This window comes from Talpa occidentalis, unplaced genomic scaffold (genome assembly GCF_014898055.3).
Source record: "Talpa occidentalis isolate TD23 unplaced genomic scaffold, MPIMG_talOcc4v2.1, whole genome shotgun sequence".
Classification (NCBI taxonomy): Eukaryota; Metazoa; Chordata; class Mammalia; order Eulipotyphla; family Talpidae; genus Talpa; species Talpa occidentalis.
This window is the reverse complement of record NW_026555331.1, coordinates 85,792,384-85,809,505: the sequence shown is the minus strand read 5'-3', so window position 1 is coordinate 85,809,505 and position 17,122 is coordinate 85,792,384. Positions and strand designations below refer to the sequence as shown.

Genomic DNA, 17,122 nt, shown 5'->3' with positions numbered 1-17,122 from the left:
AACAAACAGCTCTCTGCAGCAAACCAGTCCAGAACATAAGGGCTGATCAGTTCTACAGATAATCTCAACTTTCCAGAACTTTTCCAGAATAGCAGAGGAAATAGCCTGTTTTTCCCTGGAAACATTGTCTACTGGGTGGAATTTATGGAAATGCACCTGGTTAGTTAGTAACAGGCATCTAGTCCGGGCCATTTCCTCAATCGTTTCCATGTGCTAATAAAAGCGTGCAACAGTACTTCTCTTCAGTCTCAGTCTGATATTTCTGATATTCCTCAATTCTGGATCTAAAAACCAGAGTCAACAGGGTGAGGCTAATAAAAATATATAAGCTGAACTATTCTAGGGTTTGTTTAATGTTACTGGATTGTTATTTATTGACATGATGTTTCTGGAAGGGATAGCAAAACAAAAACTCTACTTCACAGGGCTTATATAAACAAAGCAACCATGAATGAAAGGCAGACCAGCTGGAGCAACATTAATGAAGTTTGGTCAACAGAGAATCTTCCCGCCCCCCCCAAAGGCTAGATTGTAAAGTTTTAAATGTATATGAAAATACATATCAAAACCATAATATCGCAACTCCCTAAGGGGTGAACAACCAAAATATTTGATTAGAAGAGTGACACATGAATGTGTGAACAGAGAGGAAACTATCGAGGGAGGACTTATGGCAGATGGACACAATTAAAACAGCAGTTTCCCATTCAGAGTTGTCCCAGGCATGAGGGCACCTCAGGGGCACACACAGGTCCTGCGGGAAGAGAGTGTGCTGCAGGATAAGCATTAGAATAGAACTATCATCTGCTTTATCTGTTGCTGTTATCCAAAAAATGGTCAAAAACAATTAAAATTGCTCACTTTTCCAATAAAAGTGAAAAGGATAGTGCCTCAAATGGGGACATGCAAAGCTTGAGAAACAGAGGGGCCAGAAACAAAACAAATTTTAATTTGCTGCTTTAGCATTATTACTACCTTGGGTCAGTTATCATCTATGGGATTTATTTTATCAGTATTTTCCATGGTGTTACTATAAAATGTATTTTGCTTTATAGATTCAATGAAAGAGAACTGGCGAAGACACAAGTGTGTCAAAGGGTACTGTGCACAACCATAAAGTTTTTGTTAGCAAAAATTGTTAAAATATTTAATATTACTTTGCTAAAAACTTAGAACTAAAACAGAAGGTGGAAATGGTTATGTCATTTTATATATTACAAGTTATCCTGTAAGAAACAAGGAGAAAGAAGGAAGGGGAAAGGAGCAGGAGAGGGAGGGAGGGACGGAGGAAGTTAAACCCAAGTAAATATTTTGTAAGTGATTAAAACAAATTCATTATTCATCAAATATTTACTGTGCATACCTGATGCTTTAAACATATGAAAAGATACAGACATGAAAAGATTGACAACAAAATTTTAGAATGTAAGACATAATATCAAAAAATAAGAAAGATTCCAAACATTTTAACTACAATGGAAATAAATACCCAAGCAAATGTTTAAAAGTGCTCAGAGGGGCCCCGCCCAGGAGGAGACCAGCACCAGCACACAGCCCCGGCCGCCCGGTAAGCCTGCGCGGAAGCGGCGCGCCAGAAAAACAGACGCGGAGCGCGATTGCGCGGGGAAAGCGGGGGATTGCGCGGATCGGATCGCAGCTGCCCAGGTCCCCGCGCCTGCGACCTAGGCTTGCCGGGAGACGACCTAGGCTTGCGGGGAGACGCGCGGAGGCCCTCCCGGAGTGAGCAGGAACCAGGCGCCCAGGCAGGGGAGCGGGATTCAAAAGGCACCATTCCCGCGCCACTGATCTGGGCTACAGCCCGCGTCCTGGAACTGAGGGCTTTGGAACTGAGACCTGGGGCACGAAATTAGGGGCGTGGGTTCCGCACGACGGTGGGGCACAAGGCAGACACAGCACCCCAAAGCCGTTGAGGTGTACCCTACCATCCCCGCTCTGCTCCCTGTCCCACGGGGTGGAAAATCAGCTCCCCAAGGGCTCTAGGAGAGATCTCTGGCGCCACCTAGCGACTTGTAGCCAGCATAGGCTCCTGAAGGAGATAGTGGCCAGCTGGGGAGTTAGCCCACGCCTGGCCCCTTCCGACCAGTAGTCTGAGCCCACAGGGGGAGCGAGCGCCCACAGCCGGGGCAGACCAGGCACGCAGAAGAGTGTGCCTGACACCGTACGCGCAGGGAGTGTGTCCCACATCACCATTTTAGAACAGGGACATTTCTTCAGTAAAGACTACCTGCAGAAGGCTTCCTCAGGAGCCAGAGGTGAGCGGGGGAAGTTCGCCCACGCCAGACCCCCTCTGGCCTGCAGTCCAAGCCCAGTGGGGGAGCAGGAACCCACCGCCGGGGCAGACCAGGCGCACAGGGGAGTGTGTCCCCACATCGACATTTTAGGACAGGGACCTTTCTCCAATAAAGACTGCTTGAAACTGACAGATGACTCCTGGAGGAACCAGAGGGGAGCAGAGAAGCTCACCCAAGATGCCGGCCAGTCCCAACTACACAGTGTCCCAACGCATACGGCAAATTAGAAAACAGACAGTAGGGAGGAGAAGAACCACACGCAACCTAGCAACTCTCCAGAAAAAAAGCACACCACAAAAAGAAAACCAGCCCTCAGATTGCAACGACAGTAACTTGGAAGAACTTCTGAGCCTTCCAGAAAGAGAATTTAAAATTGCCGTGATTAAAAAACTGACAAAAGTCATAAAGGAAAACAATGATAAGGGAAAAATAATCAACGATCAGAAGAATGAAATTGAGTCCCTAAAGAGGGAAGTAAAAGAAATGCAGGAGATCAAAGAATTAGTGGAAGAACTAAAGAATTCTGGGAAAAGCAATGAAAGCAGAATTGATGAAATGGAAGAACGAATAAGTGCTCTTGAAGACACAGAAATAAAAAGAACCAAAACAGAAAAGGAAAGAGAAGTACGAAGGAAAAAGAATGAAGAAAGACTTCGGGAACTATCTGACTCCATGAGGAAAGGAAATATAAGAGTTATAGGAATACCAGAAGGAGAGGAGAGAGAAGTAGGAACAGAGAAAATATTCAAAGAGATAATTGAAGAGAACTTCCCAAATGTGAAGAAGGAGCTGAAAATTGATATACAAGAAGCAAGAAGAACACCAAACTTCCACGACGAAAGAAAAAATACAGCAAGACACATAATAGTAAAGCTCCCAAGAATCCAGGACAAGGAAAAAATAATGAAGCTGGCAAGAGGGAAGAAACAGATAACATTCAAAGGAAAGCCAATCAGGCTGACATCAGACTTCTCCGAAGAAACACTACGGGCAAGGAGAGAGTGGAGGGACATAGTCAACAGACTCCAAGAAAACAGATGCCAACCAAGAATACTCTATCCCGCAAAGCTCTCCTTCCTCTTTGAAGAAAGAATATGGACCTTCCCAGACAAACAGAAACTCCGGAATTTCATTGCAACTAAACCCCCACTCCAAAAAATACTACAAGGAGTCCTAAAGCCAGAACCTCAGAGGGACGAATAACAATGAAAGAAGGCCAAAAAAAAAAAAAAAAGTTATTAAAAGAATAAATAAATAAAATCAAAGGAAAGACAAACACAATGGCAAATACAGATGTTAACATATCAATATTAACTCTAAATGTAAATGGACTAAACTCTTCAATAAAAAGACACAGAGTTGCAGCCTGGATTAAGAAACAAAACCCAACCTTTTGCTGTCTACAGGAAACACATTTAGCTACAAAAGATAAAAATAGGCTCAAAGTTAAAGGATGGAAAACAATCCTACAAGCAAATGGGCCAAAAAAGAAAGCAGGAACAGCTATACTTATATCAGATAAAACAGATTTCAAACTCAAAAAGATAAAAAGAGACCCCAATGGTCACTACATTATGATCAAGGGGACAATATTTCAAGAAGAAATAACACTCATTAACATATATGCACCAAATGAAGGAGCACCAAAATATATCAGACAACTGTTGTCCTCTCTGAAAACAGACATCAGAGAAAACACATACGTAGTGGGAGACTTCAACACACCACTATCAACAATGGATAGATCAACAAGACAAAAAATAAGTAAAGAAACCAAAGCTCTAAATAAGGACCTAGAGCAATTGGGCTTAACAGACATCTATAGAACACTAAACCCCAAAAAAACGGAGTACACATTTTTCTCAAGCGCACACGGATCATTCTCCAGGATCGATCACATACTGGGGCACAAGACAAACATCAACAGATACACCAAGATTAAAATCATATCAACCATCTTTTCTGACCATGAAGGCATCAAACTAGAAATAAACCATAAAAAGAAGGCAAGGAACTTTCCTACCTCATGGAGATTAAAAACCACACTACTGGAAGACCACTGGACTAATGAGGAGATCAAAGAGGAAATTAAAAAATTTTTTGAATTGAACGACAAGGAGGACACCAATATCCTAAATGTATGGGATGCAGCAAAAGCAGTAATAAGAGGAAAATATATAGCAATAGAAGCTCACATCAAGAAACAAGAAAGAACTCAAAGAAACAACCTAATCTCGAAGCTCAAAGATCTAGAAAAAGAACAACAAAAAAACCCCAAAACCAGTAGAAGAAAAGAAATAATAAAACCAAAGCAGAAATAAATGAAATTGAAACTAAAAAAACAATCCAAAAGATCAATGAAACCAAGAGCTGGTTCTTTGAAAAAATCAATAAAATAGACAAACCCCTAGCCAGGCTCACAAAGGAAAAAGGGAGAAAGCACAAATAAACAGGATCATCAATGAAAGAGGAGAAATCACAACGGACACAGCAGAAATCAAAAGAATAATCAGTAACTACTATGAACAATTATATGGAAACAAGTTAACAATCTAGAGGAGATGGACAAATTCCTACAACTCTACAATCACCCAAAGCTAGATAAAGAAGAAATAGAACACCTAAACAGACCAATTACAATTAGCGAAATTGAAATGGTAATTAAAAACCTCCCCAAAAACAAAAGCCCAGGACCTGATGGATTTACAAATGAATTCTACCAAACATTCAGAGATGAATTAGTGCCTATCCTTCACAAACTCTTCCAAAAAATTGAGAAGGAAGGGACAATACCAAACACGTTCTATGAAGCCAACATTACACTAATACCAAAACCGAACAAGGACAACACAAAAAAGGAAAACTACAGGCCAATCTCCCTAATGAACACTGATGCAAAAATCCTCAATAAAATTTTAGCCATCAGAATCCAACAATGTATCCATAAGATAATTCACCACGACCAAGTAGGATTCATTCCAGGGGCACAAGGATGGTTTAACATCCGAAAATCAATCAACGTTATCCAACACATCAACAAAAAGAAATATAAAAACCATATGATAATATCAATAGATGCTGAGAAAGCTTTCGACAAAGTGCAACACCCATTCATGATAAAAGCCCTTGAAATTCTTGGGATACAAGGAACATACCTCAACATCATAAAGGCCATCTATGACAAGCCAACAGCCAGTATCATTCTCAATGGTGAAAAGCTGAAAGCAATTCCATTAAGATCTGGAACAAGACAAGGATGTCCACTCTCACCACTGCTTTTCAATATAATACTGGAAGTCCTAGCCAGGGCAATAAGACAAGAGAAAGACATCCAAGGAATCCAAATAGGAAAAGAAGAAGCCAAACTATCACTATTTGCAGACGATATGATATTATACATAGAGAACCCCAAAAACTCCACAGAAAAGCTAATTCAACTCATCAATCAGTTCAGTAAAGTGGCAGGATACAAAATCAACACGCAAAAGTCAGTAGCCTTCCTATACACAAACAATAAATCTGAAGAAGAAGAAATCAAAAAAACCATCCCTTTCGTTATTGAAACAAAAAAAATCAAATATTGGGAATCAATCTAACAAAAGAGGTAAAGGACCTATACAAAGAAAACTATAAAACACTGTTAAAAGAAATAGAAGAAGACACAAAGAAATGGAGAGACATCCCCTGCTCGTGGATTGGAAGAATAAACATTATTAAAATGGCCATCCTTCCAAAAGCAATATACAGATTCAACGCTATTCCAACCAAAATTTCAATGTCATTCTTCAAAGAAATAGAACAATTATTGATGAAATTCATATGGAATCACAAAAAACCCCGAATAGCCAAAGCTCTCCTGAAAAAAAAAGAAGGGAATGGAGGCATTACACTCCCAGACTTCAAACTCTACTACAAAGCCATAATCATCAAAACTGCATGGTATTGGAACAAGAACAGACATACAGACCAATGGAATCGAATAGAAAATCCAGAAATAAACCCACAGATTTATGGTCAACTAATCTTTGACAAAGGAGCAAAGACTATGCATTGGAGCAAAGAAAGTTTGTTCAATAAATGGTGCTGGGAAAACTGGGTCGCTACATGCAAAAGAATGAAGCTTGACCACTACCTCACACCATACACAAAAATCAACTCAAAATGGATTAAAGAACTAGACATAAGACCTGAAACCATAAAATATATAGAAGGAAATATAGGCGAAACACTACGTGATTTGCACATCAAAGACATCTTTACAAACACATCACCCAAAGCAGTGATAGTGAAGGCAAAGATAAACAGCTGGGACTACATCAAATTAAAGAGCTTCTGCACAGCAAAAGAGACAATAACAAAAACAAAGAGAAACCCCACCAACTGGGAGAACATTTTTGCACCCAACACTAATGATAAAGGACTGATCACAAAAATCTGCAAAGAGCTGATGAGACTCAACAACAACAAAGAAAATAATCCAGTCAAAAAATGGGCAGAAGAGCTAAAAAGAAACTTCTCTCAAGAGGAAATGCAAATGGCCAACAGGCATATGAAAAAATGTTCAACATCACTTGCCATCAGGGAAATGCAAATCAAAACTACCATGAGATACCATCTTACACCAGTGAGAATGGCACATATTAAAAAAACTAGCAACAACAAATGCTGGCGAGGGTGTGGAGAAAAAGGAACTCTTCTACACTGTTGGTGGGAGTGCAAACTGGTCCAACCACTGTGGAAAGCTGTGTGGAGATTTCTGGACCCACTAAACATAGAGCTTCCATATGATCCAGCAATTCCACTCCTAGGTATTTACCCAAAGGACACAGAAACATCAATTCCAAAGAACACCTGCACCCCTATGTTTATAGCAGCACTGTTTACAATAGCTAAGCTTTGGAAACAACCCAAATGCCCAAAAATAGATGACTGGATCAAGAAGATGTGGTCCATATATACCATGGAATATTACTCAGCATTCAAAAAAGATAAACACATGCAATTTGCAGCAACATGGATGGCGCTGGAAGGGATCATGCTCAGCGAAATAAGCCAAAAAGAAAAAGAAAAATACCGGATGGTCTCACTCATAGCAGGAATCTAGAAAACTTAAATAAGGGACCAGGAAAACGAATAACTATAAGAAAGTGAAAATCAAAATCAACAAAAAACTATGAACCAGAGACACTTTTAGGGGGGTGGGGGCGGGAGGGGAGGGATTGGGGTCAGAATGGGGGGCTGCAATTGTATGGGGAATACAACAATAAAATTTATTATTAAAAAAAAAAAAAAAAAAGAACCAATGAGGAGCCCACCATTATCAAAAAAAAAAAAAATAAAATAAAACTCTAACTTTTAATTTTATTACAAAAAAAAAATAAAAAAAAAAAAAAAAAAAAAAAAAAAATAAAAGTGCTCAGAGGGTTTTTGAGAGGAGGTGAGGGTCTATGAGAGGTTTAGATCATAACAAAAAGGCTTCCTGGCTTGGGGAGGAATTTGAGGAGGGAGAGAAAATAGTTTCGTATATTGTATGTTTTTATTTAACATACCTTGAAGAAAGTGCAAACAAATCTGAGACTAAACTAAAATGGTTTTCTTAAATAAAAAGAGTTATTGAGAAACTAAAGAAAGCTAGCAAGATGTAACACAGATTCTTATCTTTTACAGCTAGAAGAAATTATGAAGAACATCTAATCCAAAAATTTAATTTTGTTCATAACTGATGTCTGAAAAGTAACTTTCTCAAGGTCGCATAATTTTATTATTATTTTATTATATTTTAACTGTAGCTTATATACCCATGTATGAATATTTTCTATCAAAATATTCCATAATAACTGATTTTTTTTAAAATAGCGCATATTAGAGTCATTCAATAGTTTGGCGGATATCAATTCCAGGATTTTTGAGAGAGTAATGTTGGGGAATGGATAAACAGAAAACATATACACACAAGAAGATCACAACAGTCACAGTTCTGTAAATCAGTAGAATAATTTTCTATATCTTTAAGTATACATAACTAAACAAATTATTAATGACTAGAGACAGCAACCAACTGTGCCCTTTGTACTTTTTTTACGTTGATACCTTTCAAATAGTAAACATTCAAATACCAAGTAAATGAATACACTAGTAATGTTGGCAATAATCATTTTAAAATGCTACCACTGCCACAGGTCTAATAATGAGACCACTTATTTTCCTATCTTCAATTTCTGTACACATATGAAAAAAGGAAAGGTGTCTAAAGTCCCTCTGATCTCCAAAAATCTGTTTCTGTGCATATTTTATATATTTTTCTGTAGTTTTTATAAGACATCCCATAATGACTTTTTTTTTTTTTTTACTAAATTTCAAGCTTATTCCTACTTCATTCATAAGTAGTTCCATACCCAAACAGCACTGGGGTCAGTTTCTTCTTTACACAAACTTATTTAATGCTGACCACACCTCTCCAATGTAGACAACATGAAAATTGAATAATATATTCAATATCCCACAGCTGATAAGTAGATGTGATGGAATTAAGACTCTTGGTCACATGATTCCCCCAAAGTTTGCTCATTTCATTACACTAAATTACCTTTCTTAATATATTCACTGAGGTCATTTTTAATCAGCTATTATAATAACAATAGGATTAATATACTGGGTAAATATTTTTTTGCAAAGGCTGAGGAAATGCACACTGGGACTGATAAGCAAAGTACTCATATTGGTGTAAATACTGAAACTATGTAAGAAGACAAACATAATTTTTTTAATGAGTGATGAAAAAACAAATAGCTCTGAGTTTAAAACATCAGAAACTGGCTATATGCTGAATGCAAATTTTTCACTTCTTGGCTTTTTAATCAATTTGTATTTTGGTTTGACTTTGCAGTCCATTTACTTGGGGGGATGGTTCATAATAGTTTAGCGTTACCTGAATACTAACAATAAGATTTATTTTTTATCACTTTAGAGTGACTTTTAATTGTTTCATGAAACTTAAAGAGACTTGATGCAAATTTCACAAACAAATCTTAGCTCATTTGGAAGAAAGATTCTAAATTAATAATGGGGAATATTTACTACATTCATTATGTTATTTATTGGATGTGATTTAACCAGGTGACTTCCTTACCTAATCTAAAAAGGAAGAAGACTGTCAATAAATTACTTTTAAACACAAAATATTCACCTCCCACTTTCAGTATATTACACACTCAGTCAGCTGAACATTCACTGAAAAGATCCATTTCAAACCTTCACTGTTCAAGTGCTATGAAAACACAAATGAGGACACTAAGTAGTGGTTCCTAACCTTATGAAAAGAGATGGTCCTGTCTATTTACATAAATCAATTCAGTTCTCAGGAAATATCTGTATACATCAATATGTGACTTTTTTAGGATCACAAAAGGAATAATGCTACTGTGAGTCTCAACAGAGATTCACAAATGATTTTCACCATGCTTTACTATTCATATTTCTTGATAAGACAGTTAAGTGATTATATATATAAATATATCTATTCTCTGAAAATTTTCAAAGTCAGTTATCCTATGTTCTAAAGAATGGGGGATATTCCTTTGAATTTAACACTCATATTTTGGGGTCTACTTTTATTTTTATCACCAACCTTCTGCTTCAGCCCTAACCTGATGCACATTACAAGCCTAGTGTAAGCTTTAATCAAACTCTTCAAAGATACTGATCACTTGAGATGATATAAGTTAACACATAAAATTATGATTATCTTATGCTCTAGTATATAGTTGAATCATCCAATATGAATGTTCAAGTGCAAACAGTCCAAGCCCTCCTAGAGATTTTAATTCCATGGGTTTAGGTGACATAAAGAACTGGCATTTTTATTTTTTATTTTTATTTTTTTTTTAGATTTATTTTTATTTATTTATTTATACAAGCACTGGGTACAGTCAGAAGCGCAGGAGGGTGAGAGAATTCACCAGAGCCAGAGCGGAGAGCAGAGCAGGCAGAAGGACCGAAGCACACTGCTGAGGGGAGCAGCAGGCAGCAGGAGAGGTCTGCTCGCCATGTGGGACCCTCCTCTGGTGGCCAGGGAGCAGCCGGGGATCGAACTGGCACTGCAGAGGCTGCAGGCAGCTTCGCAACCCAGCGCTCAACCGCTGCACCACCGGGGAGGCCCAGAACTGGCATTTTTAGACAGAACACATTTTGAGATACATTGATCTCCAGAATAACCATCAATGTAAAGTTACAGTTCCTATTTTCTCTTCCACCTCTGTCATTTCTAAAAGTGCCAGTACCATTAATATTTGGTTTTGATATTCTTTAAGAAAAACTATATGCTGATCTCCATGGTACATATTCTTAAACCACACACACCCATATTTCTGTCTACTTACCACTGGATAGGTACAAAGGTAGACACATAAGTAAAATATCCATCCACCCATTTATACATACAAACATATATTAAAGAAAGCAGGTATTCTGCCTAATTCAAGTAATTCAAGGGTTTTCACATTTTTCACACCTGAGACTTTCTGAAATACTGTCCAAAAGAAGAAAGGTATCATTGAAGGAATTCCCAAGGGAGCTTCCTGGAAGATCTCAGCTATAGTTAGTTAGCTTACCTGCCATCCCGCTGAGCAGCACCACCTTCTGTAACTGTCTTGACAAAAATTCCCAGCTTTTCAAGTCCAGCATCTGCTCCAACACCCATTCCAATAATACTTATACCAAGTCCATCCTCATCTATGAAAAAGGGGAAAAATGAAAAAATCTAAATTTTACAATAGCCCAAAATTAGCTGGTGAAGCCTATTTGCAGACTTTTAATTTTATTCTTCTTTATGGATCAGGCACATGATGTATAGGTGTCGGCAAAATTGCTTTCTATGCTGGGGAGCAAGAGTGCCAAATAAGACCCCTCCCAAAAGGCTTGTCACTTTTTACTATTGCAGTCGGCTATACATTGTGATGCCAAGAAAACGTAACAATCTGATTACTGAGTAATTAATCTGACTTATGACACATTGTCTCTGAAAAATATAGTATTTTAAGCATAAAAGCACACATACTTGAACACACACATATATGTGTATAATATATATAATATGCATGTGTATTATATATTTTCAATTATATATAATTTTAAATATATATGATTATATATAATTTTAAATATATATGATTTTATATATATAATTTTAAATAAATATGACTATAGCATATCTGGAATATCCCCTTTATTTATGTAGTTGCATGGCATGCATCTTTCAATACTTTCAATACTGCAACTACATACATGCATACACATAGATACAACTTGCAATCCTCCCTATTTGGCTGACACCAAATAGCACATTGCTTTTCTAATTTAATGATACCTTCTGGATATCAACTTGCAAAGTCCCCTAATGACTGCACTATATTTCATGGTGTGATGATATGATAACTTATCCAACAATTTCTCTACCGACAGCCACTCACTTTTGTTTAATTTTATTGCCCCTGTGAATGATACTGACAAACACATTCTTCAATTCAGTTATAAAGCACCTGTTTATTCACATTTCTACTTGTCCTTTCCATGAACATATATGAGTATGTATGTATGTATGTGTATATATGTATGTATGTGTGTATGTGTATATATATATATATCAACATCAATCAAGTAAAATACACTATTTTGCATTCCACATTTTATTTTATTTTATTATTTTTTTAAAATTTTTTTAAGATTTTTTATTTTTATTTATTTATTTATTTTTAATAGAGGCATGTTTTATTTATTTGTTTGTTTGTTTGTTTGTTTGTTTTGTTTATACATGCACTGGGTACAGTCAGAAGCGCGGGAGGGTGAGAGAATTCACCAGAGCCAGAGCGGGGGAGCAGAGCAGGCAGAAGGACCGAAGTACACTGCTGAGGGGAGCAGCGGGCGGCAGGACAGGTCTGTGCGCCATGTGGGACCCTCCTCCAGTGGCAGGGGAGCAGCCGGGGATCGAACCGGCGCCGCAGAGGCCGCGGGCAGCTTCGCAACCCAGCGCTCAACCGCTGCACCACCGGGGAGGCCCTTTTTTTTTTTTTTTTTTAATTTATACAAGCACTGAGTATAGTCAGAAGCGCCAGAGGGTGAGAATTCACCAGAGCCATAGCAGAGAGCAGAGCAGGCAGAAGGACTGAAGTACACTGCTGAGGGGAGCAGCGTCGGCAGGAGAGGTCTGCGCGCCATGCGGGACCCTCCTCTGGTGGCCGGAGAGCAGTCAGGGATCGAACCGGCTCTGCAGAGGCTGCGGGCAGCTTTGCAACCCAGCACTCAACCACTGCGCCACCGGGGAGGCCCACATTCCACATTTTAGATTAACATTCAAAATCGTTATACAATAGCACCAGTCTTTGTAATCATGGTGTATTACCTGCATAAAAAATAGATAATAGTTGATCAACAGTGATGGATTATTAAAGGAAAACTGGTTCACGTACTCAACAGTATATGTTTGACATTTTTTAAAAGCGATTTTAGCAATAACCTTTAATTTAACTTAGTAACCTTTTGAATAGGGTTCATCTCATTATTACTTGTCACAAACTTCTGTCTTAAGTATTTCTAAGTACAGTTCATAATACTACATCTTTACATGTTTAAAAATATGTATTTTGGCAAAAGTGACCAATTTTCTCAGTTGTGTTCTAAAAGAAGCTTTATAGAGTGTTTCCCTGGATGAACTGTCTGATTTGATCCCCAGCTGCAGGCACTTCCACTCTCCAGGGTAGGAACTTTAATATTAACTAATGTATAAGTGAACATTGGAGACTTTCCTTTATTCTTTACACTCAGGATGTTTAATGCATGTGACATTCCATATTTATTTCATTTTGATTGTTTCTCTGGTGTAAATGCTCATGTTCATCAAAAGAATTTTTCTTAGTAAATATTTTCTAACATTCATTACAGTTCATTTTATTCTCCGAGAAAGGAATTTTCACATGCTCATGAAAGTTACATCTGTGTTGAAGGTTCTCCTTCATTGGGCACATGGATAAGGTTTCTTCTCTTCCACATGAATTCTCTCGTGTTTATAAAGTTTAGCTGTATAGCTGAATTCTTGCCCATGTTCATATATCCACAGGGTTTCGCTAGAGCATAAATTTGTTCATGTTTATGAAGGGATGAATAATGACCAAAAATCTTCCCATAGTGTTTACATCCATAAAATTTTCCCCCTCAGTGTGTTTGTTCTTGTGTTAAGAGATGATTATTGCAGACTCTTCCACATTGAATCATTGGGTTTGCTTCTTGTATGCAACCTCTGGTGTATATTACACATTAGTTGAATTCTAGTTCACAATCATTGCATACAGAGGAGTTCCTCTTTGTTATGAATTTTCACTTTGAGCTAATGTAGAACTATAAGTGAAACTTTCCCACACTCACTACAGCACATTCAAAAGGTTCCTCTCAAATGTGGAATCTCTTGAACTGTCATGCCATTAAATAGTTTCTTCCTGCAAATATCCTGCATGAAAATTATGTCTTAGCTTTTAAATCCATTTTCCCTGCCTGAACTCAGACCTCAGTAAAAATAAATTTTTTCCTTCCATAGCTTCTCTTATTGCTCCAACTGGAAAATTACTCAGATTTGCAGAACTTAAAACCTAACTGTGGGAAGTTATTAACTTAAGTTATCCTGAGTTTCAGAGTAGACTTCCTGAAAGACATGGGGATAAGTGAAAGGCAATTAAAGCAAGGGTATAATCAACCCACAGGGACCACATATCAATTAATTTTTGTATAGTTTTCTCTGAGATGTGTCAAGTGTGGAGGAAGTCCAGGACCACATAAGTGAAGGTCTCCGAGTCCCAGGGCTGTGTTGCCACACACCCACAAGTTACCTCTCTTCCTCTCTAGGAACCTTCCTCAAGACTGGCAGAGCATTAATTAGGCAAAGCAGTCAGAAAAAGACAGAAAAGATGGAAAACACTTGAGGCTGTGTTATACTGTGTTATTATGGAAGCTGCTATTGCCTTACTTAGGAACTCAGAACTTACTTTTTCTCATGAGGAGAGAAGCTCATGTTGGTTTAGGAATTAGCACTCCTAGGTGCCAGTGAGATTTGTGCATGTTATCACATGAGGTGGGGCATTAAACTTCCTTTTCAGTAAACTGCCAGTTTTCCTACTGAGTTTTAACTGTCTTTTATTCTTGGTAATCTGCAAAGATTCTTAGCATGATAATAGATATTAACTCCATGTTGTCTACAATGAAGATTCCCAGTTCCTTAGATTTTTCACTTATCTATGGCTTTGTTGGACAATGTTGTTTTTAAAAGCTTAAAAATTTTGTATGATTGAATTGCACCATCTTCTATTTTGCAACTTCTGCTTTTCCATTTTGGTTAAGACCCTCTGTTATAAAAGCCTGGATGACAAATGTCATAAATTTTCCACAAAACATGTTTATTTTCAATATTTAATTGTCTAATTCATGTATAATATTTCTGTATCATACTACAGAAGGTGTGCAACTTTCAATTCTTTCAGATATATGCTAACTCATGTGAGAACAACTGGTAAAGCACCTGGTTACTTCTTTTTTTTTTTTTTGTGGGACCCTCACCCATGGCCGGGGATCAAACTGGCGCTGCAGAGGCTGCAGGCAGCCTCGCAACCCAGCGCTCAACTGCTGTGCCACCAGGGGAGGCCCAGCACCTGGTTACTTCTAAAAGAGCATCATATGTGTCATATATTAAATACTCATACTTACTAATGTGTTTGCCTGGATTTCCTATTTTGTTCCACTGATCAATTTCTATGTGAATACAATTTATTCTGATTACAGAGGTTTACATTGTATTCAGATATATGGGAAGTCAAAATCTTTCACATTCTTATTCATATTTCCCTTAGGTCTATATTTTTCCAAATAAAATGTAATACTATATTATGTAATCCCCTCTTCCAACCTAATTCTTATAGTAGTTCTATTTGAACTGCATTATACTTATATATTAATTTATAGGCATCAGACATATCGCATAGGAGAAATTTTTCTATGCCACGTCCTTTCGTCCAAGAATATATCTACTTGTGGGCCTCCCTGGTGGCACAAGGGGTTGAGCACTGCACTATGAAGCAATCCGAAGCCTCTGCAGCACGAGTTCAATACCCAGCCGGCCAGGGAGCAACCCACATGGCTCAGCAGACCTCTCCTGTCTCACCCGCTGCTCCCCTCAGCAGTTTATTTCACTCAGTCTGCCTGTTCGGTTATCCCCTCTGTCTCTGGTGAATCTTCTCACCCCCCGCATCTCTGGCCTGTACCCCAGCTCTTGTATGCATAAATAAATAAATCATTTTTAAAAAAGAATATATCTCTTGTTTAGATATTACATCTTTCAAAAAGATGTACTTTTTACAGATAAATTCTATATTTTTCTTACTAATTAAAGAATTATTTTGTGTTTTGGTACTACTATAAATTAAGTACTGCACCTATTTTCATTCCTACGTTCTTAATTTGATTACAGAGGAGAAAAAAAAATTGTAAATTTTCTTACGTATGTTGAATGTGACTTCATCTTTTACAATAATCTTTTAAATTCTACTATATTAAAATTAGAATCATTTTGATTTTTCACATGCATATTTTGTTTTTTGTATTTAATGGATATATTTATAATATACAGCATGTTACACTATATGTATATATTAGCAAATGGTTACCTTTCATCTTTAATATTTTATTGTTTATATGGATTATTACATTTAAAGAACATTCCAAATATGATTTTTGATTTTAACTGAAATATTTATTATATTCCTCAATGTAAAAGCAGAATTCTCTGGTATTATCATCTATAGTTTCTATCATATTTAGGTTTCTATAAACAAATAACAAGCTTGGGCCTCCCTGGTGGCACAAGGGGTTAAGCACCACACTATGAAGCAATCCACAGCCTCTGCAGCACGAGTTCAATCCCCGGCTAAGGGAGCAACCCACATGGCACAGCAGACCTCTCCTGACTCGCTCCTCTCCTCTCTGCTGCTCGACTCAGCAGTGTACTTCAGTCAGTCTGCCTGTTCTGTCCCCCACTCTGTCTCTGGTGAATCCTCTCACTCCCCACAACTGTGGCCTGTACCCCAGCTCTTGTACGCATAAATAAGTAAATTTAAAAAAAAATAAAAACAAAACAAATTACAAGCTTTTAGAACAATATTTTTCACAGAAATAGAACAAATAATCCTAAAATTTGTGTGGGATCACAAAAAATTCTGAGTAGCCAAGGCAATCTAAAGAAAGAATTAGGCTGAAAGTGTTATGCTTCCTAATTTCAAACTATATTACAAAATACTAATGGGTCTACATAAATAGAGACACATAGATCAAAGAAAAAGAAGAAAGTCCAGAAATAAAATTATGTATATTTGATCACTTAATTTACAACAAGGGAGTCAAGAATATACATGAGGAAAGAATAGCTTCTCCAATAAAGGGTGCAAGGAAACCTGTAAAATGACATGCAAAGGAATAAAACTAGACACATATTCTATAAAATCAACTTGAGATGGAGTAAAGACTTAAATTTAAGACCTGAAATTAATAAAAGTCCTAGAAGAAAATTTAAGGGCTAAAGCTTCGTGACATCAGTCTTGGCATTGACTTTTTACATTTTGCATCAAAAACAAAAGCAACTAAAGCAAAATAAGAAGAGGAACTATACAAACTACGGAAATCATCAACAGAATGAAATGGCAACTATGGAATGGGAGAAAATTTTTGCAAATCATATAGCTAAAAAGGAATTATTATGCAACATATATAAAGAATTTATG

The 17,122-nt window shown here is 37.4% G+C and overlaps 1 protein-coding gene across 9 annotated transcripts in view; it reads right to left on the bottom strand.

Annotated features, from left to right (window-relative positions):
• PPP1R9A (protein phosphatase 1 regulatory subunit 9A) overlaps positions 1–17,122 on the bottom strand; it is a 292,878-nt gene that overhangs the window by 111,587 nt on the left and 164,169 nt on the right. For all 9 annotated transcript variants that reach the window (XM_054692354.1, XM_054692357.1, XM_054692361.1 and 6 more), the window contains exon 4: positions 10,922–11,042. In XM_054692354.1, the coding sequence (XP_054548329.1) occupies positions 10,922–11,042 (121 nt within the window). The remainder of the gene's footprint in view (positions 1–10,921; positions 11,043–17,122) is intronic.